The sequence below is a fragment of the Trichoderma ghanense genome (assembly GCF_004382785.1).
Source record: "Trichoderma ghanense strain CCMA-1212 chromosome Unknown scaffold_1, whole genome shotgun sequence".
Taxonomy (NCBI): Eukaryota; Fungi; Ascomycota; class Sordariomycetes; order Hypocreales; family Hypocreaceae; genus Trichoderma; species Trichoderma ghanense.
In genome coordinates, this window is record NW_027395664.1 from 512,928 (window position 1) to 535,501 (window position 22,574).

At 55.0% G+C, this 22,574-nt stretch overlaps 11 protein-coding genes across 11 annotated transcripts; 6 read left to right on the forward strand and 5 right to left on the reverse strand.

Annotated features, from left to right (window-relative positions):
* Nucleotides 1-816: 816 nt before the first annotated feature.
* On the forward strand, nucleotides 817-1,608 carry CCMA1212_001525 (Vacuolar-sorting protein SNF8; the record flags this gene model as incomplete). Its single annotated transcript, XM_073698947.1, has 1 exon — nucleotides 817-1,608. One exon carries the CDS (start codon nucleotides 817-819, stop codon nucleotides 1,606-1,608), a length of 792 nt encoding a protein of 263 aa, XP_073562507.1.
* Nucleotides 1,609-2,568: 960 nt separating this feature from the next.
* On the reverse strand, nucleotides 2,569-3,928 carry CCMA1212_001526 (PXMP2/4 family protein 3; the record flags this gene model as incomplete). The annotated part of the gene is made up of 3 exons (XM_073698948.1): nucleotides 2,569-3,051; nucleotides 3,207-3,482; nucleotides 3,611-3,928. The coding sequence occupies 3 exons, from the start codon at nucleotides 3,926-3,928 to the stop codon at nucleotides 2,569-2,571; spliced, it is 1,077 nt and encodes a 358-aa protein (XP_073562508.1).
* A 157-nt stretch (nucleotides 3,929-4,085) lies between these two features.
* Nucleotides 4,086-4,310, forward strand: CCMA1212_001527 (uncharacterized protein; the record flags this gene model as incomplete). Its single annotated transcript, XM_073698949.1, has 1 exon — nucleotides 4,086-4,310. One exon carries the CDS (start codon nucleotides 4,086-4,088, stop codon nucleotides 4,308-4,310), a length of 225 nt encoding a protein of 74 aa, XP_073562509.1.
* Nucleotides 4,311-4,321: 11 nt separating this feature from the next.
* On the forward strand, nucleotides 4,322-4,561 carry CCMA1212_001528 (uncharacterized protein; the record flags this gene model as incomplete). Its single annotated transcript, XM_073698950.1, has 1 exon — nucleotides 4,322-4,561. One exon carries the CDS (start codon nucleotides 4,322-4,324, stop codon nucleotides 4,559-4,561), a length of 240 nt encoding a protein of 79 aa, XP_073562510.1.
* Nucleotides 4,562-5,590: 1,029 nt separating this feature from the next.
* CCMA1212_001529 (uncharacterized protein) lies at nucleotides 5,591-6,150 on the reverse strand (the record flags this gene model as incomplete). Its single annotated transcript, XM_073698951.1, has 2 exons — nucleotides 5,591-6,050; nucleotides 6,095-6,150. 2 exons carry the CDS (start codon nucleotides 6,148-6,150, stop codon nucleotides 5,591-5,593), a joined length of 516 nt encoding a protein of 171 aa, XP_073562511.1.
* Nucleotides 6,151-8,434: 2,284 nt separating this feature from the next.
* CCMA1212_001530 (uncharacterized protein) lies at nucleotides 8,435-9,997 on the forward strand (the record flags this gene model as incomplete). The annotated part of the gene is made up of 5 exons (XM_073698952.1): nucleotides 8,435-8,632; nucleotides 8,716-8,883; nucleotides 8,935-9,264; nucleotides 9,334-9,659; nucleotides 9,733-9,997. The coding sequence occupies 5 exons, from the start codon at nucleotides 8,435-8,437 to the stop codon at nucleotides 9,995-9,997; spliced, it is 1,287 nt and encodes a 428-aa protein (XP_073562000.1).
* Nucleotides 9,998-10,382: 385 nt separating this feature from the next.
* Nucleotides 10,383-12,379, reverse strand: CCMA1212_001531 (putative prephenate dehydrogenase [NADP]; the record flags this gene model as incomplete). The annotated part of the gene is made up of 4 exons (XM_073698953.1): nucleotides 10,383-11,443; nucleotides 11,506-11,617; nucleotides 11,737-11,797; nucleotides 12,261-12,379. The coding sequence occupies 4 exons, from the start codon at nucleotides 12,377-12,379 to the stop codon at nucleotides 10,383-10,385; spliced, it is 1,353 nt and encodes a 450-aa protein (XP_073561999.1).
* Nucleotides 12,380-12,800: 421 nt separating this feature from the next.
* Nucleotides 12,801-13,910, forward strand: CCMA1212_001532 (uncharacterized protein; the record flags this gene model as incomplete). Its single annotated transcript, XM_073698954.1, has 1 exon — nucleotides 12,801-13,910. The coding sequence occupies one exon, from the start codon at nucleotides 12,801-12,803 to the stop codon at nucleotides 13,908-13,910; it is 1,110 nt and encodes a 369-aa protein (XP_073562078.1).
* Nucleotides 13,911-13,942: 32 nt separating this feature from the next.
* On the reverse strand, nucleotides 13,943-17,478 carry CCMA1212_001533 (DNA repair protein rad9; the record flags this gene model as incomplete). Its single annotated transcript, XM_073698955.1, has 8 exons — nucleotides 13,943-14,107; nucleotides 14,163-14,818; nucleotides 14,869-15,232; nucleotides 15,297-15,434; nucleotides 15,486-15,627; nucleotides 16,389-16,452; nucleotides 16,506-16,963; nucleotides 17,048-17,478. 8 exons carry the CDS (start codon nucleotides 17,476-17,478, stop codon nucleotides 13,943-13,945), a joined length of 2,418 nt encoding a protein of 805 aa, XP_073561998.1.
* Nucleotides 17,479-18,221: 743 nt separating this feature from the next.
* CCMA1212_001534 (uncharacterized protein) lies at nucleotides 18,222-19,872 on the forward strand (the record flags this gene model as incomplete). Its single annotated transcript, XM_073698956.1, has 3 exons — nucleotides 18,222-18,780; nucleotides 18,846-18,913; nucleotides 18,970-19,872. The coding sequence occupies 3 exons, from the start codon at nucleotides 18,222-18,224 to the stop codon at nucleotides 19,870-19,872; spliced, it is 1,530 nt and encodes a 509-aa protein (XP_073562003.1).
* Nucleotides 19,873-21,150: 1,278 nt separating this feature from the next.
* Nucleotides 21,151-22,541, reverse strand: CCMA1212_001535 (Endochitinase 1; the record flags this gene model as incomplete). The annotated part of the gene is made up of 3 exons (XM_073698957.1): nucleotides 21,151-21,827; nucleotides 21,880-22,193; nucleotides 22,273-22,541. The coding sequence occupies 3 exons, from the start codon at nucleotides 22,539-22,541 to the stop codon at nucleotides 21,151-21,153; spliced, it is 1,260 nt and encodes a 419-aa protein (XP_073562002.1).
* Nucleotides 22,542-22,574: the final 33 nt, after the last annotated feature.

A 22,574-nucleotide genomic window follows, 5' to 3' on the forward strand; every position in this document is an offset into this window, starting at 1 on the left:
GGGTTGATTCTGATGAACTCTGTTTTATCTCTGCCAGCTCGATTTCTGTTGCACTTGATTACGTGGGACGGCGAGGTGCTACCCGGCACCTTGAACGATATCCTGGCGAATGAGATAGAATGCTCCTCATTGAGGAGCCTCAAATGGATACCTAGGGATTGATATTCCTTCTTCAATATGTTGTTCTGCCGCTTTTTTTCAGTTGAACCTCGTCATTGGGCAGCATTTCTTTTTTTTTCTTTTTTTTTTTTTTTTTTTTTTTTTTTTTTTTTTTTTTGGTTGCCCCGTCACGGATGCTTCCCATGACTTTGAGCCCAAATGGCATCACAGCTGAGCCTCAGCCAGATCACCATTCAACAACACCCGTCATCTAATTGATCTCAATATCTGCCAAGCCAGGAAGTCTCACAGGAGAATATTCTCTACTACTGAATCAATCTACCATGGCCGATGATCAAGCATCATCTGCACTTCATGTCCGCCAGCAGTTGTATGTACGTACCTGTACTTTGAGCCTCTCGGCACCTTGCCGCCTTGGCAGCCCCGCTGACAGCCGCCCCTCCTCCTATCGGAAACGACGTGCAACTTCAACCCTCAGCGTCACCCTTTCTCTCTTCTTCAACCTCTCAACCTCTCAACCTCTCCTCATTCTGCTTCTCCTGAAACCATCAATAAACAAGAAAAGATCACCGCAAGGAGCTCTTACTTGATCTCATCCGCCGCTATCTTCAACTCTATACGCATAAACTCCTCCATCACCCACCTCAACCCACAACTCCATTACCATCATCACATTTCACAATCACCACCACCACCATGTCCCGCAAAGGCGTCGGCATCGCCGCCTTCGACCGCTCCCGCCTCACCTCCCGCCAATTCGCCTCCCACGGGTCCTCCCTCCGCGCCACCAACGCCCAGGCCCTCGAAACCCAGCTCGCCGTCTTCCGCTCCCTCCTCCAGCAGTTCGCCGCCACGCACGCAAAGGACATTCGCTCCGACCCGTCCTTCCGCGCCCAATTCGCGCGCATGTGCTCCGCCATCGGCGTCGACCCCCTCGCCTCCTCCTCCTCCTCATCCTCCTCCAGCAACAGCCGCGGCAACTCCGTCTGGGCGCAGCTGCTAGGCCGCACAGTCAACGACTTCTACTTTGAGCTCGCCGTCCGCGTCGTTGAAGTCTGCGGCGCCACGCGCGCCGAAAACGGCGGCCTCATTGCCCTGGCCGACCTCCGCGAACGCGTCTCCCGCGGCCGCATGGAGGGCGCCGACTCCATCAGCGACGACGACGTGCGCCGCGCCGTCGAGACGCTCGCGCCGCTCGGCAGCTACGCCGTCGTCGTCGTCGGCCGCAAGGAGTACGTCCGCAGCGTCCCGCGCGAGCTGAGCACCGACCAGGCCGCCGTCGTCGAGGCCGCGCAGGTGCTGGGCTACGTCAGCGTGAGCTTGCTGCGGGACAACCTCGGGTGGGAGACGGCCAGGTGCAGGACCGCGCTGGACGATTTGGTGGCCGGGGGCATGCTGTGGGTGGATGGGCAGACGGGGGACGAGGTCGAGTATTGGAATCCGGGCGTCATGGGGGATGCTGGACATGATGGCGAGGCTGGTGTTTGAGGCGGCACGAGTCGTTAACATCTTCTTACGACAATTTCTTACGACAAGATGATGAGCTGGTCTCCAATGCATTAGTGCTCTTGAGACGCCGAGCAGAGTCAACTCATGTCTCCAGCAAAGGGACATGCGGAAGGATCATCTCAAACGAAGGAGCAACTTGGACTCTGCCTTGACGATACAGACATGCTCATCTGTCTATCCTCGGCACCGCAGCCAGCAAACGTGCCATCTGGAGCCGTCAACAATCATGAACGGCCTCATCATCTCCAAGCCACGGAGACCATCTCTGCTGAGATTCACGAACATGCCAATCCCCAATACACGGATATCACGGCCAATCCAGTCACAACGGCGGAACCTGGTCCACCGAGAGACTCAACCGAGCAACATGGCGACAATTCCAGCCCAGAGGACAATAGTTCGCAGCCAACAAGAGGAAAGCCGCAACGTCAAAGTATCCAAATCATTTATACAGGGAGCATCTAACCAAAGAAAACAGTCATTACTTAAACAAACATCGCATTTGCCCTCCCCCCTTGAATAGCCTCCGTCCCTCATACGACTCAAATGCCTCCCAGAATTTCATTTCCACCATATTCCTCCCTCCTTCAGAAGAGACAAGAGAAGAACAAAGGAGCATTCATTTGTCACATGGAGAGCCTTGGAGAAACACAAAAAAAGAAATGGAGTATCCGTCAAAAAACATATAACCAAAGCTCCCATCGGCAACCTTTTCTTTCCTCGGTCAAAGAAAGGTTTAGGTGCTCCCTCTTCTTTCTCTCCGTCTCGCATCCTTTGCTAGATATCGCTGCAGGGCAATAAGTAAACTTACCTCTCCGATCCCCCTCCAGATTGCGGTTTTGTCTCTTCAAACTACCTGGCTGCTTTGGAAGGGGAGAGTACTCCAGCGCATGTCCGCCGCCAGGGTATCATTGTAGGCCTCGAGGTCCCAGTTTGTCCTTAGTAGTTGGGGTTGTGGCTTGCCATGCTGGGTTCGCGGGGGTCACGGAGGTCGCGAGGGTCGCGAGGGTCGCGGGGGTCACGTCCGTCACGTAGTCCGTCGCGTCCGCCCAGGTTGGGGTTGGGTCCCATGTGGGGAGGGGGAGGATAGTCCTCGGGGCCGGGACGACCCATCTGCGGCGGCGGGCGGTTCTCGCGGCTGTCGCCGTAGTGCTTCTTGCGCAGGGCCGCGAGGCGCTTCTTCTTGGTGAGGGTGTTGATGTAAGTGCCAATGACAAAGGAGACCAAGTTGAAGAAGGGGACCCAGAGCTCGTCAGGGAGGAACTGCTGGGCAAAGGCCAGGCAGATGGGGGACGTGAGCCACGAGATGCGCATGACTCTCCAGAAGCCGACCTTGACGGTTGCGCGAACCTGGTGGAAGGTTCGGGCGCCGGCAATGAGGGCCATGGCCACCAGGTAGATGCTGTTCTGGATGGGCGCAATCTGCAATGACGAGTCAGTATAAGATGATGTCATGAAGGAGTTGTGTCAAGTAATTCGCTTATCGTAATTGGAGGAGGCGTCTCCAACTCGAGAAATGAGAGTACAATTTTGCACATGGATAAGCGAATTGACCAGAAGAAAAAGGAAGCACATACCACAAGGTTGCTGACCACAATCTGGATAATCTTGGCCCGGAGACTGACGCGGCCCTTGAAGAGCTTCTGGAGCAGCCAGATGAGGAAGTGGCCCAGGGGAGCGCTGACCAAGGCACCGTAGGCGGCCATCTTGGGCACGCGCGAGGTGAAGTAGTTGCCATGCTTGTTGCGGTCCTTGGCCAGCCACGAGGCGAGGAACTCCTGGGCGCCGGCGAGGGTTCCGGCCGTAAGCATCTTGGTGCGCAGAGGATTCGACTCGAGCTCCTTGATGTAGGCCTAAGAGAGGGAGTGGCGGCAAGCCCGCAGTTAGCCAAACCTAATTCCAACCTTTCACCTCTTGAACTCTTGCAATTGCCATATTCCTCCCTCCATCCAGTAATTGCGCGCAGAGGTTTTCAACATACCGCCAGGTAGCCCTTGGTGCCGGCCATGCCCTTTCCTCCGGTCAATGCCGTGCCAATGGTCTCGGCAATGGGGTGCTTTCCACTGGTGCCGGGAAGAGGCGGCGCGCCTTCAAACGCCCTCTTGATCGGGCCGGGACCTTCAGCGAGAGCGGCGGCGCGCTCGGCAGCGGCGCTGGCAACGCCGTCGACGGTCTTCTCGGTCACGGTCTTGATGGAGCGCTGGACCACGGCGCCATGGTCGTTGGCGGCCTGCTCAAGAGCCTTTGAGGCCGAATCCTGGATGGTCCGGACCGTGTCCCGCTCGAACTTGACCGACATGGTGCTCGTTGGTTTCGCGGCGGTGTCGCTATGGGCGGGCGGTCGTGGTCGTGGTCGTGATCGTGATGGCGTGGGTCGTGGCGGCTGCGACGACGACGGGGACGAACGGCGGCAGCAGCAGCAGCAGCGGCGACAGCGACAGCGACAGCGGCTCGAGATGGTATTGCGGAATCAATCGACGTGCAGCTCTTTGCTCTCGTGGGGCAGGTCAGGGATAGAGCGTCGTCATGAGACGGGCAGAGAGGGTCTGGCTGTCCAACGACGCGACGGCGGGATGATTAGCAGATGCAAACGCTTTGGGCGGCGGAGAGATTGGGGAGCAACTGAGGCTGTCGTGGTGACAGGGCCCGGCCAATGGATTTGTTTACACGGCGAGACATAGACTGAGCCTTGATGCGCCGAGTGGGTCGCCCAACCCCCCTGGACACTGTCTGGAGGAGTCCGCTGCTGCTGATCCAGCTCTCCAGCATGCAAGCATACACTTTTTTGGGACCTGCTGCCTCGGCAAAGGGGAGTCGAGAGGGTTCGGCGCATCGGTTCGGGGGCCCTTGGCCATTGGACGCTGCCCTTGCTCTTTGTCTCTCGGCTTGTTGGACAGCGTCGCGTCGCCTGGCAGGCAGCCCGCAAAGATGACGGCGTGGGAAGACAAAGTGGCCCTGAACCTGAGGGGAGGCTGCGGGAGTGACAGGACAGGGCAGACAGGGACGACGAGCGAGCAGCAAACACGAGGAAAAGGCGGCTCCAGGGCCAGACTTACCGGGTCAAGCAGCGTCTTTGCAAGAGCTCGACGTTCTGATATGGAGATCCTGGGGCAACGACGACAGTTCAGTCTCTGCCGGCGACTCTGTTGGTTTGTTTCTTCTCAGCGGCCCCGAAGGGAGTGGGAGGAAGGGAGGGAGAGTAGACGAGGGAGTGAGACTGCAGAGAAGAGCGAAGAAAGGCGGACGAGATTTGCGAGAGGCTGGGCGGGAAGGATGACGGCCGGTACCTCGTACCTGTCTGGGACCTGAGCAGCGAGGCAGGTCAGGTTAAGGTACTCGCACTCCGTACAGGCACACCAACGGGTACGCTGTTGCACGACGATGATACTTGGACGATGCTTGTCACGCAGAGGCACAGACGCTGGCCGCAGCCAAGAGTCAAGTACAGACGGGCAACGGGTCGAGTACTGCTGCAGCCAAGGTACCTCTATGGCCTTCCTCGGGCAGCGGCAGCCTCTGATGAGCTTCAACCAGAGCTTCGTACCTGAGCATCAGCGAACCGTCCCCCCGTATTCCTTGTAATCCAGCCGATGGCACCCAATAAACTTGTATCTGTTTTGGGCCTCGGGCGGGTGGGCGAGGGTCGAATCAAGCAACGCGTCTGCGAGGGCGGCTCCATTTTTGCGCAGCCTGCAAGCAAGCTCATCCTGGGCCGGGCTGAGCTGGAGCTGGAGCTGCCGTGAGAAAAAAAAAAAAAACAAATCAAAAAATAAAAGCAAAGGGCTGGGGAAATGGATGGATGGAGGGACGGATGGGGTCGCACGATCGGGCAGCGGCCACTTCCAGCGTCGGCCGGCGACTCTCTTTCGTCTGCTGGTGTGGCCTCGAGCTGGCTGAAAGTGGGCGACTGTGGGCGAAATGTGGGCGGCTGCGGGCTGGCGATTGGAGTGTTGGGTCGAGGCTAGGAGGCCCGCGATGCACGGCGCGGCAGGGGTTGGAGATGATGAGAAGCAAGGTCAAGGGCTATCGGTCGGTCGAGGTCGAGGTCAAGCAGACAAGCACAGCAAGCTGCTGATGTTTTGGTTGCTGACAGGGGTGTGCGTCGCCATTGGCTGGCGTGCGCGCGCTTTGGCGGTTTATCGATGGCGCCGGCTGGTTCTGCTCTGCTCTGCTCGAAGCTCGGGTTCATCATCAGTCGAGCCCATGGTCCATCTCTTTCTCCACAGCAACCAGCAAAGGCTGACCGCGTTTCAATTTCAAGCGTCCCTGCTGAAGAGGCTGGGGGTCCGAGATTGGACGCGCCACGATGCCTGTCCCGTCCCTCTTGTCCGCTCTGCCGTGGCCACGCGCGTGTCGTGCATGGTGCAGATGAGAGATGACCGACCTGGACTGCCCGAACGCCTCCGATCAGCTCTGCTTGCCTGCCTGTCATCGTAATCCGTAATTTGTACCTTGATGAACGCACAGGCCCTTCGCCTCGTTCTTACTCGTACGCACCTTTGTCTGGCCGGGTCGCGGCATGGCTGATGCCGTAAGCTTTCTGCAGTAATGAACGGGTTATGGAGAACGAGGCACGATGTAGCGTAGCACTGACCGAGGTTTGCTTGTTTGTTTGTTTCTCGAGCGAGACCCTCGTGCGGGCTCCTATTGGGCCTAGCAGGTGAGGTAATGCGGCCGGCCGATAGCAAACTGGAAGCCCAACATTCCGATGCTTTATTGGACGATATTCTGTCTCGGTGATGCAAGCAATGCAGTGGTGCTTCGTTGGGGTATCAAGTACTGCGACACATGTCGATTGAGTCAATCTCGCGATGTCTCTCGTCAATGGGACAAGCTGAGGCTGGCGAAGAAGCTGACCCTCGAGCGGTTGGAATTTCCTTTGTGGAAGGAGGTCGTTGTGTCAATAGGAACCTTGATTTTGGGCCGTCTGAACGGAAGGAAGTGACTTGCCGCAGACCAGCATAAGGTAGGTACCTAAGGCATCCAGCAATCCAGCGACTCTTTCCTGACATGACAGCATTCAAAAGACGATACTCAGTCGTCATCATCCACCTTGAGAGAGCGACGCAACAACGAGACGAACAGCACGAAAGATCGGTACCGAGCATGAATGGGAGCAGGTAAGCAGGAAACTGGGCAGCATAGATTCATGGCGACAAGGATATGTTATGTCAGGAACTGACTCCAAAAAGACGGCATTGTTTAGGATTCGATACATGAGAGGCTGGGGTATCAGACCGACAGCGACGAGCACTACGGACAACAAGGACGAGCATGGACATCACTGGCCCAGAATTTGTCACGCAGGTCAGGAGAGACCTACACAGGCATATGAATACTAAAGGGCAACTCGAGACCTTCTCGTGGAAAGGAAATCCCTTCACAATCCAATCTGAACGGAGCTCTGCCGGCAGACAGACCCTCCCTCACTACCTCATGGCAGTCCCGGCAGACCTGAAGGCTATGAAGAAGTGAACGGACGGCCAAAGCTTCAATGATGTCTACAAGAATTGTAGACGTTCTCTGGTGGAGGTCAGGATGGCCATCTTTGAGACGGCAATGAGGGGTCATCCCCGTGACGCAGTTCTAGCCGAAGCTTCATAAAGCACGACCGTACTGGTGTACGACTGTCCGATTTCTTTTGGAGATGGCGGTGGATTAGCTTAGGGCAATCTGCGTTGATGTTACGCTATTACTTTGATCAGGTCGGATACGCAAACATCTTGTGGAGCGTGGAATCTTTTGTACGGATATGTGGATCAAATGGCGACTGAAGCACGACTCTTTAGCTTGCTCCTGAAGTCAGATATGACAAGCAACACTTGTCTCTTGATCGGGGCCTGTTGGCATTCTTCTTCATGCTCAGGAGGGCCCAGGTTTGAGCGGTTACAGGAGTCGGACCAAGTCTGTTCAAGGTTACATCGAGGACGACATTCCTTCCTCTCCGAGGTCTCCATATGCAATTCCTCCTCATGCAGCAGTCCATCAGGATACAGAGCCATTCTGTCTGGCCGGCAAGGAATAATGGTCTGATTTTACCTAGGTACGTCTTTCTATTAAGTGTTTTTTTGCAGTCTACGGCTCCCCATCTGTATTGGTCACCACCAACGGGATCAACCCTGATGACGCTGTGAAGTATATGGGAGCTCTTATGTCCTGGCGCGGTATCTCGGTTCTGGAGCAGACAAGTAAATATATGGTGTAACTGGCCTCGCATATTCTTGGCCCTGAAGTTTCGCACCTCCTTATGCTGGACGGCTTCCGAGGCCGGATGCTTCGTGCATCATGGACAACAAGCATATCTCTGACCCCTTGATATTGATACCAACACAAATCTACAACTCACCCTAAGCTTTCGAAGCCCATCAGACAATAGACGGGACAGCGGCATTCAGTGGACGCTCAGCGCTGCCATGGCCGCTGTTCGCCAGAGTTTGGCACTGGCAGGCAGTCACGCGCCTGCAGCAACTGCCAGCGACTTTCCTCGTTTCCTTCGCCTTATTCACTACAAAGCTTGCGTCATCTGGCAAAGGGCAGGAACCCAAGACTCTGCACTTTTCATCATCTGCTACAATCTTCAACAGCCGAATATCTGCACCGCCTCTACATTGTCCTAGATTCCCGCCATCATTCTTCGCCAAGCATTGTTAGGGCTTTCAGCGGCTACGGATTCTCTCCCCCTCCCGAGGCATCTTCGCCCTCGTTTGGAAGTGACAGTTTCTCGACTTGACGGCTTTGCTCAATGGCTCGACGTGCCACCGTTTGACCGAACCACAAACAAGAAACCAAAGAGCATCTATCCGTCATGTATCACCGTCCTCCTCCGGGCTTGCACAGGCGCCCAATCTTCGAGCCGCAGTGCACCCACGCCACTATGACGAGGATCTACAGTTCGAGCCTCCTCTGCTCCCACTGCCACTATCCTGGGCCGTCCGGGTGGCTGTACCAGTGCACGCAGGACCGGGAGGACTTGATCGAACACGCCGTGGCGAGAGGAGAGTTTGTATGGCAACGACGATGGCAACGGATCCTGGCCTTCGAGCTGACCGGACACACGAGATGGGATGCTAACGGTGACTGAAATAGATCAGCATGGACCAGGTCGGCTGCGAGTTGGCGCCATTGATGGGCATTCGGAAAGGAAGCGCCGCTGCTCGCGAGGACCGTCTCAGTTTCCTCTCGGAGATCAACCAGGAGCAGCTGGCTCAATACCGGCCGGATCAGGTGGCTCACATACTCAGACAGCGTGAGAATGTACGTATCAGCCACTCGAGGACGGGAGTCGGGCACTGACAGATACTGTAGGTCCAGCTCATCATCCAACAAGACAAAGTCCGTAAGAACAGCGCCGCCATACTCAGCCGCCTCGCTCAGCCCTATGGGATCGACAGTGCCTCGTGCAGCATTGGGCTCCAGAAGCCGTGGTTGTGCACACCACAAGAAGAATGCCAGTATCGCGTATGCCAAAACTGTCGACCCGGCTGTGCAGACCGTGCGTTTTTGAGCCTCAACGCCGTTGCCAATGGCGAAGTGCCTCCGACCGCAGTAGCAGGCTTCAGCTTCCATCTTCTTGGCCAGCGGCCTGTTGTAGATGCCAACGTGCTCCAGAACATAGGCTGCCGTCCAGTTCCCCTGGTAAGTAGCTTGGACGATGATTCAACGCGTCACAGGAACAAAACTAAGCGCGGTATACTGTGGTGATAGCCTCAGCCATCTCCCACCAGCTCGGCTCACGACTCGCCCGCATCGACGATGAGTGTCATTGATATGCTTGATACCCAGATCAATCGCGGACGGCTTTTGTGGACACGGCAGGGGGGGGATGCTGAGGTGGAAGAGTACGATGCCGACTTTGATTGGACATTGACGCCGACAACGTCCAGCATCGCCTCTGGATACTTGAAGTACTCTCCTGGCTGCGAGAACCTGGGAGTCATTGCCGATGCTGCTGCAACCAGCACCTTTGTTCCCCGGCAATGGACGCCTCCGCCTTCGCCAGCCAGTGACATGTCTGGGCTTGGTGGTGTAATGTGAGTAATGAGGATCTATGACCAGTGAAGCACCAGATCGTTAGTGGTATCAAACTGGCTAACATGGCGGCAGTGATACGCCCTTGAAGAGGGCTCCTTTGAGCCACAATGGCGCACCGCTCTCCGACTTGGCTATTCCGCAGACGACGGAGAACGCCACTGCGGGCCATCGTCGCGAGCAGAGCATCGACGAGTCCCCTTCCGATGCAACGCCCTGGTCAACTACTCCTTTATCGGACCACAGCTTTCCCGCGTCCCCCCTCAAAGTGCCCCACGGGGTCGCCATGCTCGAAGAGAGCGTCGAACTGGGAGTTCCGGATGTCATTACGCAGGCCTGAGCTGATAGCTTTTCCTTCTCGTCTGTGCTCGATACGTGTTACTTTGATAGCGTTTCGTTGTTTGAGGCATGTGGTATTGATGGGTTAGCGAGAGATGTTTGCGGGATCGAGACTACCCTCCCCCAGTCGCTGCTTGGACCTAGATTGGGAGTTATAGCCCACGCATCCGCACTCAATAAAGTTCCGTTTCATGCTATGTGGGTTTGCACATACAGCTTCCGCAAGGTGATTGAACTGAATACAAAAGATTGCCCGAATGGATTCTATGAACCCTCTGTTGAACGCCAGAACGAAAAAAAAAGACAAAAAGCACCGAAATGTATATAGCCCCCCTTATAATCGCCCCTTGTTCCGTTCATCCCACCGCTCACCCTCTCACTCCACGTCACTCCTTCCCCAGCTTCAAAGCCTCGTCCATGCTCGCCTGCACCTTCTTCATCATCTCATCGCCGACCTTTTTCGCGTCCGCAAAGCGCGGCTGGAAAAACTCCTGGGTGCTGACGAAGCGCTTCTCCCACGTCTCAAAGTGGCCGAGGGAGACGCACTCGGCCCAGCCCCTGGCGGCAAAGGTGAACTCGAGGTCGTCGCTGCGGTAGCGCTTGTCGTCGACGGCGGTGCGGAGTGCCTCGTCGAGCATGTCGGTGTTGCGGAAGAGGTGCTCGGTGACGCCGAGGCGCAGGCGGAAGAGGGGCGTGCTGCAGAGCATGTGGTCGTAGGGGACGATGGCGAGGGCGGCCCAGCAGTCGACCATTGCGAGGAGGGAGAGGTGGTTGTTTGGCCTGGCGGGCGTCTCGGGGGTAGGCGTGCCGAGGGAGAAGGAGGAGAGGATGTCTGGCTCGAGGAGCGGTCTCGAGGCCCAGGCGTTTGTCGAGGGCCCAAAGACCTTGTCGCGGGCGGCGTAGATGCGGGCGGTGAGGCCGGCGAGGTCGCCCTCGAGCATGAGCTTGTAGAGCTCGGTGACGGAGCGGGCGTACTGGGCGACCTGCTGGCGGGCCTCGGGGTTGAGGATGGCGAGGCCGGCGTAGACGTGCCACTTCTGCGAGTAGATGCGCAGCATGATGTTCATCTTTACGTTTTCGATGCCGCCGACGTAGCGGCTGAGTTCCCAGGGGTACTGGGTGTTTGCGTGCCAGGCTTTGCCCATGGAGAGGAAGGCGGCGTGGGTGACGGCCTGGGTGTCGGCGGTGATGCGGTCGTGCTCCTTGGCCGTCAGGTGGACGTATTTCGACTTCAGGCAGCTGAGGACGGTTTCGACCTTTTGCAGGGCGGAATCGGGGGCGCGGTGCTGGATGAGGACCAGGGGCTGGTTCTGCGGGTCGACGCCGGGGCCGTGGAGGGAGTGGCAGGAGACGATGAAGACGTCCGAGGGGAGGTGGGCTTCGAAGGCGGCGATTTCGGGGGACTTGCAGGATGTTTGGCCGCCGACGATGGCGCCCATTTTGGTTGCTTGAGAGGGAGATGGCGTCAGCTGTGATGCGTACGCAGAGAGGTGATGATGAGAGGCATACACGGTCCGTATTGAGCAATCACGCGGTCTATAATGGCGGCTTCCACCGAGTAAATGATGTAGTCGCTTGCGCGGGACACGAGGTGGCCGTTGCGGAGAATCTCAATGTTCTTCTAGACGGAGAGAGCAGGCTTCAGCATCCGAGGTTTGTTTGTCACGATGGGAAGAATGAGAAGGAGAGTGATCATTGCAAGCGGGGAAAAGAATGGAAGAGGCAGCGTAAAGTGCGTACTTTGCCATTGTATTTCTCTTTAAGGCTATCGTATCTATCTTCTCTGTCGCACGCCAGGATTCTAAGCTTGCAGTTAGATTTTACTCGGTTCTTTTCTTCTTTTTTTTTTTTCCCCTCTGCATTCCTGGAGGAAAGGCAACGTCTACGTGAAGTGGAAGCACCAAGTGCGAGGTTCTACATCTTTTCGACAGTTAGCTTCTTTGTTTCACAGTTGAGCTTGTCGAAGGGTAAAAACAAGAGATTGGGGGGGTAATTCTTTTCAGACAAGTAAAAAGTAAGGTAGCTAGCATTTTCATCACTGAAAGCACAGGTCCGATTCTGATCACCGGAACGGTGGGACAGGCGTCCCTGTGCAATACTCGAGCCAAATGCGCTCTGGTCATCATGAAAAAAAAGGAAGAAGGGCGTCGTGAAACAAGCAAACGAGGCAAAAGAGAAAAAAAAAAGAAATGCTTACCTGCAAAAGAGTCGCCAGAGGTGGGACAGCATCCCCATGAGCAAATGAAGATTGCCGACATACTCACCTCCAGCCAGCTTCCGACAGCTTCTCGGCGTACATCCGGCCCATGTCGCCCATGCCAATCAGCCCGACGGTGAAGTTTTCCATTCCCGCCGGGACGTGGCTGGTCTGCGCGGAAGCCATTGTGCCCTGCTATGCTAAGCGCTCAACCGGACAATGCTCAGCAGAGGCTTCTGCAACGTCCGTGGCCCGAGCAATCGCTTGAGTTCCTCCTTCGTCCTCGCGAAAGGACGAGGCAAAGAAGATCAAGGTTGGGTTGTGGGATGGGAAAAAAAGAAGAGAGAAAATTTAGTTCGAGGGACGAAGTTGAAGTTATATGTGGGTGGTGGAAAAAAAAAAAAAAAAGGCTGAATAAGCGGGAACGAGTGGGGCTGATTGGCCGGATAATCCGACATCGTTTGGTCCAGAAGTTGCGGATGGAGTCATGCAGGTATCCGAGCTTTTGAGATTCACTCAAGCTCATCAAGCTCAACATCAGAGCTTCATCTTCATCGACCCCCCTTCACTTATTTTTAGACCATTTACCGTCCCTGTCACTACAGAAATGGACGCCATCTACGCCATCGGCTCCAACGGCTCCGGCCAACTCGGCATCACCCACAAAGAAGACGTCTCAGTCCCCAAACCCGCCGTCTTCCACCCAGACCAGCAGCCCCCATCGCGCATCGTCAAAGTCGCCGCCGGCGGAAACCACACGCTCCTCCTCACGGAAGCAGGCAAGCTCTACTGGAGCGGGGATCCAGCCAGCGGAGCCTGCGGTCTGCGTCCGTATCCAAACATTCCCGTGTTTTTGGAGGCAAGGCTGGTAAAGGACGAGCAGGAGAATGAGCAGCAGCAGCAGCAGGTGGGAGAGATTGCGCTGGTGGCGGCTACCTGGGAGGCTTCTATTATTGTGTCCAGGGATGAGTGCGGGAAGAGAACAAAGGTGTTTGCCTTTGGGATTGGACAAAAGGGGGAGCTGGGTTTGGGTGAACTGATTGTGCGGACGCCTTCGGCAACGAGGATCACGGACTTCCCTCCTCCTGGCACGGAGATTGTGGACTTGTCTGCGTGCATGGGACACGTCGTTGCTGTGCTTGACAATGGCGATGTCTACGGTTGGGGAAATTGTCGCAAGTCGCAGATTGGCGAGCCCGCCGCGGTTGTCTTTGCGCCCCGCAAGATCGAGGGCATCAAGTTCAAGGCCGTCAGAGCTGTCTGCGCTAAAGAAGCTACGTGCATCTTTGGAGAGTCAGGGAGCGGGAACCTGCAAGTGTTGGGCTCAGATAAATGGGGCCTAGTATCGCAGGCCCCTTCAACTGCCCCAGCTTGGAAAGACGTCGGGGCGAGCTGGGGAGACGTCTACATCATGGGTGAAGATGGAAGCTTGACAGCGTGGGGCCGAGATGACCATGGCCAGCTTCCTCCGCCAAATCTCCCCCCTATTGATAAGATGGCCATTGGCAGCGAACACGTCGTCGCACTCACAGTGGACGGGGACGTTATAGCATGGGGCTGGGGAGAGCACGGTAACTGCGGACCACAGGTGGACAATAACGACGTCAAGGGCAGATGGAACGTGATTGCGTCGTCAAAGCTCATTCCCGCTGGAAGCAAGATAGACAACATAGGCGCTGGTTGTGCCACTAGCTGGATATGCATTACATCCCGCTGAATCACCCCTTGTTCGACAGAGTCTCCATCAGACTAGTCGGGGAACAAGGCTAGGCCCTGGACATCGGATAGTCTTTGAGTCGGATCTAGATATGTCGACTCTGCTGCTGCTGACTCGGGTTCCTCTGCTGGCCCATATCCACTGCGTCCAGCATTATCTGGCGGCTCACGGCTCATACGTGTAACAGATGGATTCGTCTATCCAAGTCAGTTTCCGAGCATAGCCACGATTTACAAAGGGGGGGCGACTTACAGGGTCGACGCTGTGGTCCCACTCCAATCGGGCATCCTCATCACCATCCTCATCCTCATCCCTAACTGGCTCCCACGCCTCGTCTTCGACAAACAGACTCTCCGACCTGAGTGTAGGTGGCGGCGGTCTCTGTGAGGGCCGGAAATCGAACGCGCCGATGCGCGAAGCGCTGGCTCTAGCAGCGCTCAGTCGTGGCGTCGGATTCGGTGGCTGGCGTGACGATGACGGCGGCGGGGGCATCGAAGGCGTAGTCGCCTGTTGCCGTTGAGCCTCGGACGTGGTTTGTGAAGGCGCTGCGCTTGTGCGGCGAGAGGTCTCTTCTAAGCGCGGCACGGCAGCGTTGATAGTGTTGGTGTTCTTGGCCGCAGCCCCCTTTCGAACCTTTTTGGTCCTCTGTGAGGGGTTGCCTCCTCGTTCTCCTACTGTCATGATGAGAAACTCGCAGGAGATGGCATCGCTGGCGTAGGAAAACTGCATCGGTCGTGCAGGGAGGGAATAGCGGGCGGCAATGGCGTTGCCGGTGATGGCGGCATGCTGTGTGATTGCGCGGACGTCTTTGATGGAGACGACGATCTGAAGCTTGTCTTCCACGTCGATGTCGTCAAACTCGTCTGTTTCAACCGCAATCGAAGTATGCAAGGGTTTCTTAAGGACCGCTATTCATCAAGTTAGCTCGTTTCTAAATGAGTGGAGACGGCCCTCGTACCATCATCGCTGATGGTCTTCTCGCTGAAGCAGGTGAAGTTGACATGGTCGCCATCGGTGTTGATGTCCAGGTACTCGGTCCCAGGCCCAAAGTGGTCCACCAACTGCTTCAGCGTCCTTGAAGATATGCTCCAGTGATAGAGAGCCTCCTGTCTGTTGAACTTGGCGTGTACGGGCATGGTGACTTCAAAGGGGAGTCGATGCGTGGCTGTCAGTCCGTTTCGAAAGGTTATCCGGGCAATGAAGCGACTCTTAACGCCCTGCCCGTCTTCTATGGCAACGTCGCAGCGGTCGATGATGGCCTGCTTGTCCACGTCTCCTCGTGATTCCACGCCAGATCTGCTGCGGAAGAGAGAGGCCAAGCCCTAGAATGAAGGCGCATTAGCCACATGACGGAGGTAGCACATCATCGAGTAGAGGGCGTCTCACTCTTATGTACATGGAACAGAAGAATTTCTCCTGAAACTGCCCAGAGCCATGATACTGGTAGCGCCCAAAGAAGCGGTTGGTCGCGAACCGGAAGCTCGCGTAGGCTGATTTGGAGGTGTTCATGGTAGAGAGGAAGAACTGGAGGACTAATCAGCAGCTGGTATAAATCATCATGGAATGCAGTCTCACAGTGTCTTTCCGCGCTTCAATGGATACATCTTCGCTGAATTTGCTAAGGCAGTTGAGGGCGTCTCGAAAGGCCGTGACACCCTCTTCACTGAGGGTGAAAGTCAGGACGGCCATGGCGGCATGTGATGGATTGCCTGAGGAGCTGTGATGAGTAAGTTGGGCAATTGCAAGTGGAAAACGAGAGGATAATTTCGAACGCGAGCTATCTTCCAGATATATTAGGAAGAGGTATCAATCGAGGTATGAGCATGTAGGCAAAGTGATTTGAGGGAGTGTATGAAACTGATGCATTGCCGTGATTCACGAACTACTGAAGGCGCACTGGGCGTTGATGGATAAACGCATATTTACAGTTGACACATATTTATCACTTTATCGACATTATGCATCTTTCCGACCAATGCCGACTTGCTCCAAAACTCGGGATCAAGAGAATCTTCGATCAAATCGAATGATTGCCTCGTGCGGCTTTATGTAAAAGGCTGACAAGAAAGAGCTAATGATCACGAACTGATGCAAATACGCTACCTTAAATGAAGCCTCCCGACCATCAAGAACCACGACCCGTCCTTCTCATCCGCTCAACCGCTTCGCGGCACTTCGCAAACCTGTCGAGATGCCTCTTCAGATTGTCCTTCCTACTAAATGTCTTCTTGCAGTGCTCACAGCAACAGTCCGTCTCCGGAATATTCTGCTTTTTGGCGTAATCCTTGTGGGACACCCAATAGTGCCTATTCCGCCCCTTGTCATCCGCAAATACCTCGAAGCAGAGCTTTTCCTCCGGATGTTCTGCCTCGCATAGTAGCTGCGGATCGTGTCTTTGCAGATGCTTCCTGTGAAATACATGGCAATTCAGTTCTTGTATGGAGAACATCTGCTGGGTTTGGAAGGGCTGCTGCTCACTTGAAGTTGCTGTCGTTCTTACGCCACCGGCCGCAGCACCACTTGTAGCCAGGCTTGCTCTTCCCTGAGGCCAGGTCAGGAGTTGATCGCATACGTGCAGTGGACAGGAATGCTCACCGTCAGGACCCAGTACATGCGACTCGTCTTGAAGGCTGGAAGTGGGAGAGCTTTCCAAGTCCTCGTCAATACTGCTGTTGTTGGGGTCGAATGGCATTGGCGCAGATCCCGTAGCTGCGTTGTAAGGGACTTGAACTGGGTTCGTACCCATCAAGTGGTCCGTCATGGGCCATTGTGCTGTGATATGTCCTGTCTCAGTGAGATCGTCTAGTGTCTTGCTGGTTGTCAAGATGTGTGTATCATCAGTTGCCTTGACTGGTGTAAAGGCTTCTGTAAACTCGAAGTTTGTTGTATAGTTTGTAACGTGTAGTGTAGATTCTGTCGTGATATTGTTTTCCATCATCAAGTCGTTGACCGACAAGTTATTCATGTTCATGTAATTGATCAGATTTGTAAAGTGTTGTTTGACCTCCTCATCCGTCGCACTATAGTCTATCGCCTCGTCAACAGACAAACCGCTGCCTTCGAACAGTCCCGCATAAGGCTCAGCCAACCCAGCGAGCTGGGGATCGAGGCCGAACCCATATGGCTGACGAGCCGACTAAATCGGCGAGTTGAGACTGTCGGGGGAGAGAGAAAGGTCTGTGAGGCCAAGACTATCCGTCTGAGACATCGGAGATGCAGTCTCGGAGAAATGGGTGTTGTTCAAGTCCATTGGAAGGCTGAAGCCGGCAATGTTGTTGTTGCCCCAAGTCAGTTGGAGATTGGGAGCCAAGCCGAGGCATTCTTCATCTTGACCCAGGGGAGTGATGGCATCCTGGCCAGTGGTCCAGAGGAATGTATCCAATGCTTCATTCTCTAATAGCAAGACCGCATCATCATCTTGCTGATTCCATGATAGTGCATCGGGCACGTCCATCATGCATAGATCGGCATCATTGAAGGAGTCAAGCGCAGGCAAGTCTGCAGGTTCAGCACATGCTTCCTGCTCCATTGCGCGGCTGCGCAACTTCCGATACTTTTCGCGTGGCATGTGAAGCTGTGATACGCATCAGTTATCCCCTATATAACCATGGATACTCAAGAGTGCTTACACTGAGTTGCTGCGAAGCCTCGAACAGAGAGACGCATGCGGACCTCGAAGGGCTCCCAAAAGAGGAACAAATGCCCGGGCGGCGGCCCCTAAGGAAAGAAAGGGGAGAGAAAGAGTTCTGGTCCCAGGCAGCACGGGTTATATTTATATATTTATCTTCATTCTCAACGACGCTCAAGGCCCCAGAAGCCCATAGAGTCGCGACTATCGCGAGCAAACTTGGGACGCGGACCACGGTCCTCCCCGCACGAGGCTGAGGTCGGCAACCGCGTTTGGGCGTGCCAACACAGCATTACGCTGGGCGTGTTGCAGCGTGATGCAGCCTCTGATTGGAGCAACTTGCATGAGGACAGTGCAGCGTGACGCTGGCCTCTGGCAGTAGCAGGCCTCGAACGATAAGGCGCCTGCAGCTGCATGATCTGAATGGCTCATTTGACGTGGAATTTCATGCGAGAGGCCGCTGTGTGTGTGTGGGAGAGGTAGGTCTTGTACAAGAGGTTGCATGCGTCTGGGCCTCATGTATCCTGCTGAGTGCTGTGCGGAGGAGTCATCAATGTTAATGACACCATCACGACATTTTGAGGCTGTGTTGTATAAATAACAGATGAGATTCCTCAGAACGAGTCAAACACTAGAAGCAGTTCACAATAGCCTTTGAGACTCAGCAATTCAACATCACCAGAATGACCATGTCTACTATCAACACCATAGATGCCTCGCGGCCCATAGACCACACCACTCAAGAACCAATTCCCCTGGGCTCTCGCGTCGTCCACAAGTTCTTCGAGCCCATCATCCTCCTCGTAGCCCTCGTCGATGCCGTCCGCAACACCGCCAAGCCACGGCCCCCCGAGCCGGAAATCGACGTCCAAGACCCCACGCAGCTCTTCTGCGCCTTCGTCAACAAGCTGGGCCACGTCTGTGACAGAGAAAAGGGCGGCGAGACCGTCACATCATTCGTCGTCCTCCGAAACGAAGCCCATCCCCAACGCGCCCACTACGTCTTTGCCGTGAACAGGCAAACCGACAGCCAGCTGCAAAGCACGGCAACCTATGTGAGGACGCTCCTTCGCAAGGTCGGCCAGGCGCCTGAGGGGCGGGCAAATCAGCATGAGGCGAGGCATTCGCTGCTGTACCACGTTTTGCTATTTAACCGGCCCCGTGTTTCGTTTTATCTGCGGGAGCTTCGAGCCCAAGCGGCGTTGTGCCTTGAGAAGTGCCTGTCAGATGTGACACACGAGAGTACGTGACAAAGACCTGTACATTGTGCATTGTGTGTATGGCCATTCAGGCTGGCTAACCATCAGTAATGAGTGCAGACGATATGATTGCAGAACAGCTAGAGAACATTCTCGATATTCCAGAGGCTGGTTCAGTTGACAGGGATGCGCCATCGGAGTGTATGTCTTCCCACGCCCGAACCGCTTACAGAGCCTAACCTTGCCTGCTTCCTCAGACATTCACAAATGCGAGACAACGGTGCAGCTCCTCATCCGCATCGATCGCTCCCAAGTAGGCGCGATCATCGAAAGCCGCGCCCAGGAAGATCGCATCGCAGGATACAGGAGCATGGAATGCTGGGCCGACCTCCTCCACACCATGAGACGCATCCTCGCCTACCAGCAGTCGGTGCAGTTCTTTTTGCTGGCTAAAGAAAGATGGCCCAACCTCTTCCAGAACGCAACCGTCTCCTTTCTGTCGTCCAGTCGTCCGATACCGAAACCGATCCGCAACAAGAGCCTTTCCGCCGAAGGCATCGTCGGCCGTATGACGCGGAAAGAAAAAGTGATGAAGATCTTTAAGCAGTTTGTTCAAGACCTTCAAGCATTCGACCTCGACGATCGTATCAAACAGGAGTACGGCAGAAGAACATTCAGGCCAACCGTTCACGCAGAGGTTCTCTTGCTGGACTGGATCTCGAAGCAGAGCAGAACTGCCCTCGTGAGCTTCTTCAACGATTACAGATACATCGGCAGCAGCAAGCCGACGTGCAAATTGTGCGATTATTACTTTCAAGAACACAGGCTGAACGTCGGGCACCGCATTTCCCACGGAAACCTCTATTCCAGCTGGCGCGTCCCCGACGTGTTTCCGTATCAGGGGCAGATGGAGATTGCCAACAGACAGGTCATGGTGGATCGACTGCTGGAGAGGGTCCGCAAGGAAGCGTTTGACCTTGTCAGCAAGAAGGCCGTGCCCAGTGCCAAGGTGGACGATTCGCTGACTGCTTCGGCTCGGATGACGCTGTGGGAGGTTCGGTCTCTGCATGGTTCGAACACTGACGCTGATGTTGACGATATTGCGTCGCTTCTGGGACAGGTCGATATCAGCTGAGGAGATGTTGGAATCGTGTTTCATTCGTTCTATTAGAAGTGTGTAGGCAATAACGTGGGCAGACGAAGCAATTTCGGAGCTCCTCAAGAGGAATCCACCATATTAAACCTTGGGACCAATGCCCAGTCTCTCATTCTCCATGATCCTTTCATCCTCTCGCGTAAGCACCGTGAACCTTGTGCTCGCTCATCCACTCTTGAAGCAGCTGTATTTGCCCAGCGAAAACCTCCACGGCCCGCGACGGACTCCATGGCGGTCGGCGTGCACGCTCGTGCCAAAGTGGCGGCCACCGAATTGTTTTGACCAAAACAGACCCATGGTTGTGATTGTGTTTTGTTTGGAGGGTGTGTTCGGAGTGCAGACTGTTGCTCAAGGTCAGATACTGATGCCGTTTCGGTCTGATCCTTTCTTGCAGGTCGACCTACAGAGGCTTGTTATAGTTGTGATATCAATAGTAGTAGAGATCAGGATGTCCGAAGAGAAGAGGTAAAGGATGATATCTTATGTCAGGTACTATATGGGAATATGAAAAACGAGGGCAGTTGAGTGCCTCGCCTTCCTTCCCAACTGTCTTATGTATCAGATCGATCTGCATGAATCAGGGCAAGCAATGACGTATTCGCTCTTGGCGTGCAACGTTCTAGCAGAATCTGTGCGCCAGCACTTTTACATCCACGTCGCCTACCTACCTAACGATATGCTTCTGGTTCAGTACAGTACCCAAACAATGCTCCAGCCCTCCAATCATCTCCATCTCTGCTGCCATGAAAGGCAAAGTTGATGTTTGCCGTTGACAGAGGTGGCCAAAGGCGATTCGCAAGCGAGCATTTGCCGTCAAAGCCAGACCGGAGTCGCAACGAGCAAGTCGCGGCTTGCCTGTTAATGACATCATCAGGCTTCACGTGTAGACAGACCATCGTTTGAAGTCGCCAAGCGATGCGAAGAGAGGGACGAAAACAAGCCTTGATTTACGGTTAAATTTAAGGTAAGAATGCGCTACCCCTCCGCCAAGCTATATTAATAGGACATCTGGAAAGTCTAATGTGCCACCTCGGATATCCCTTTGTCGGAGAGAAGAATGTCGATGTCTCTTGATCTATTCTGTGGCTATGTTTGAGAGGCTTTTGCTACAGCTCGATCTCGGCCAAACACATACAAAATCCCCCCCTGAGTGCATCATCACACCAACCAGCCTCTCCAAGGCGCAGCAAACCTCAGCCTTCACAGACCACATCACAGCCACAAACACACAGCAACTCCCAGATCCCACCCCATCTCTCACGGCGATTCGAGCCCCCTCCTCCCAGCAGCCACCAAACTCAGCCCATCCCCCTTATCCCCCGTCCCCGTCCAGTAAAACAAACCCCCAAGCCCCCTCTGCACCGCGAACCTCGCCTTCATATGCACCGTCCTCGGCACGTCAAACGTCAGAAACCCCTTGTCCCCGTTCGCATCCACATACCACGCTGCCACGGCCCCCTCATCCACCACGGCCTCCTTTACCCACTCATCCGGTATATCGCAGTAGTCCATCTCGCCCGCCCTCTCCGTGGAACATCCAGGTCCGTCTGCACGAGGAAAGTATCGTGCGTAGGCAGGAATCCCGAGGACAATCTTTCGGGCGGGGAAGCCTCTGGAGAGCATGTAGTCGACGCCGTCTGTAGCGCACGCCTGGAGTTCTGGGTTCGTAGACTGCAGGCGGGTTCCGGGGGAGCGGAGTTGTGCATGGTTGCCACATACTTTGGTCCAGGGGCCGGTGAAGTCGTATGCCATGAGATTGACGTAGTCGACGATTCGTGACACAGCATCCAGATCGATGTGTTTGAGAATATATTGTCCTATGGGAAGAGCAGTGGTAATGAGATAGTTTGGCTCCGGAAGAGCTCTGCGACACTCTTCGAGGAGCTTCACGTAATCACGACCCTGCTCCGGATTCTTTGGATGCTCCCAGTCAACTGTAAGTCGTAAGCAATTATACCATTTCCATGCTAAAAATGAGATGCATACTATCAATGCCATCGAGTCCGTGACGATCACAAAACTCGCGGGCTTGCTTGGCGAACGTCTCGCGCGCACGGGAGCTGGCAGCCAGCGCGGGAAACTCCTTGCTAGCAGTTCCTCCTCCGATGGACACTATGGTTTTCAGCCTTGGATGGTTGCGTCTGAGCTGTGCCAGGGCGGCCAGAGCGCCCTTTTCTCCGTCGACGTCTTTCACTACGTCGGCATATTCATCGATCCACTGCATCAGCGTCAGCCAGGTGATGTCTAGACAGGGGCGAATAGTCGAACGGCATACCCGAAGAGAGCCATCTTCGTTGACGCTGATTGTAATTGTTAGCTTCTACTCCTTGTGTCGAATGCCCTCTCTCTCTCTCTTTTTCTTTTATGGACCAGTCTCACCCAATGAAAGCGTAAAAGACATGTGTAATGTTGTCAAACTCAAGAGTAGCCGGCGTCTTGCCCTTGTACACGAGCCAACTGGGATAATACACGCCATTCATGTACTTTCGACCCCCAGTATGAGGACGACTCATCTCGTGCCCATTGTACTGGCCGGTAGGGGGAGGTCTGTTGGTGTTGGGCTGCTGCTGCTGGTGTTCTTGCTCGGAGTCGGACGACCCTGTTATGCACGAGCATGGACAGAACCAGCTTTGGGAGCGAGGAACCATTTCGAATAACTCTCGCTAAGCTCCTGTAATCAG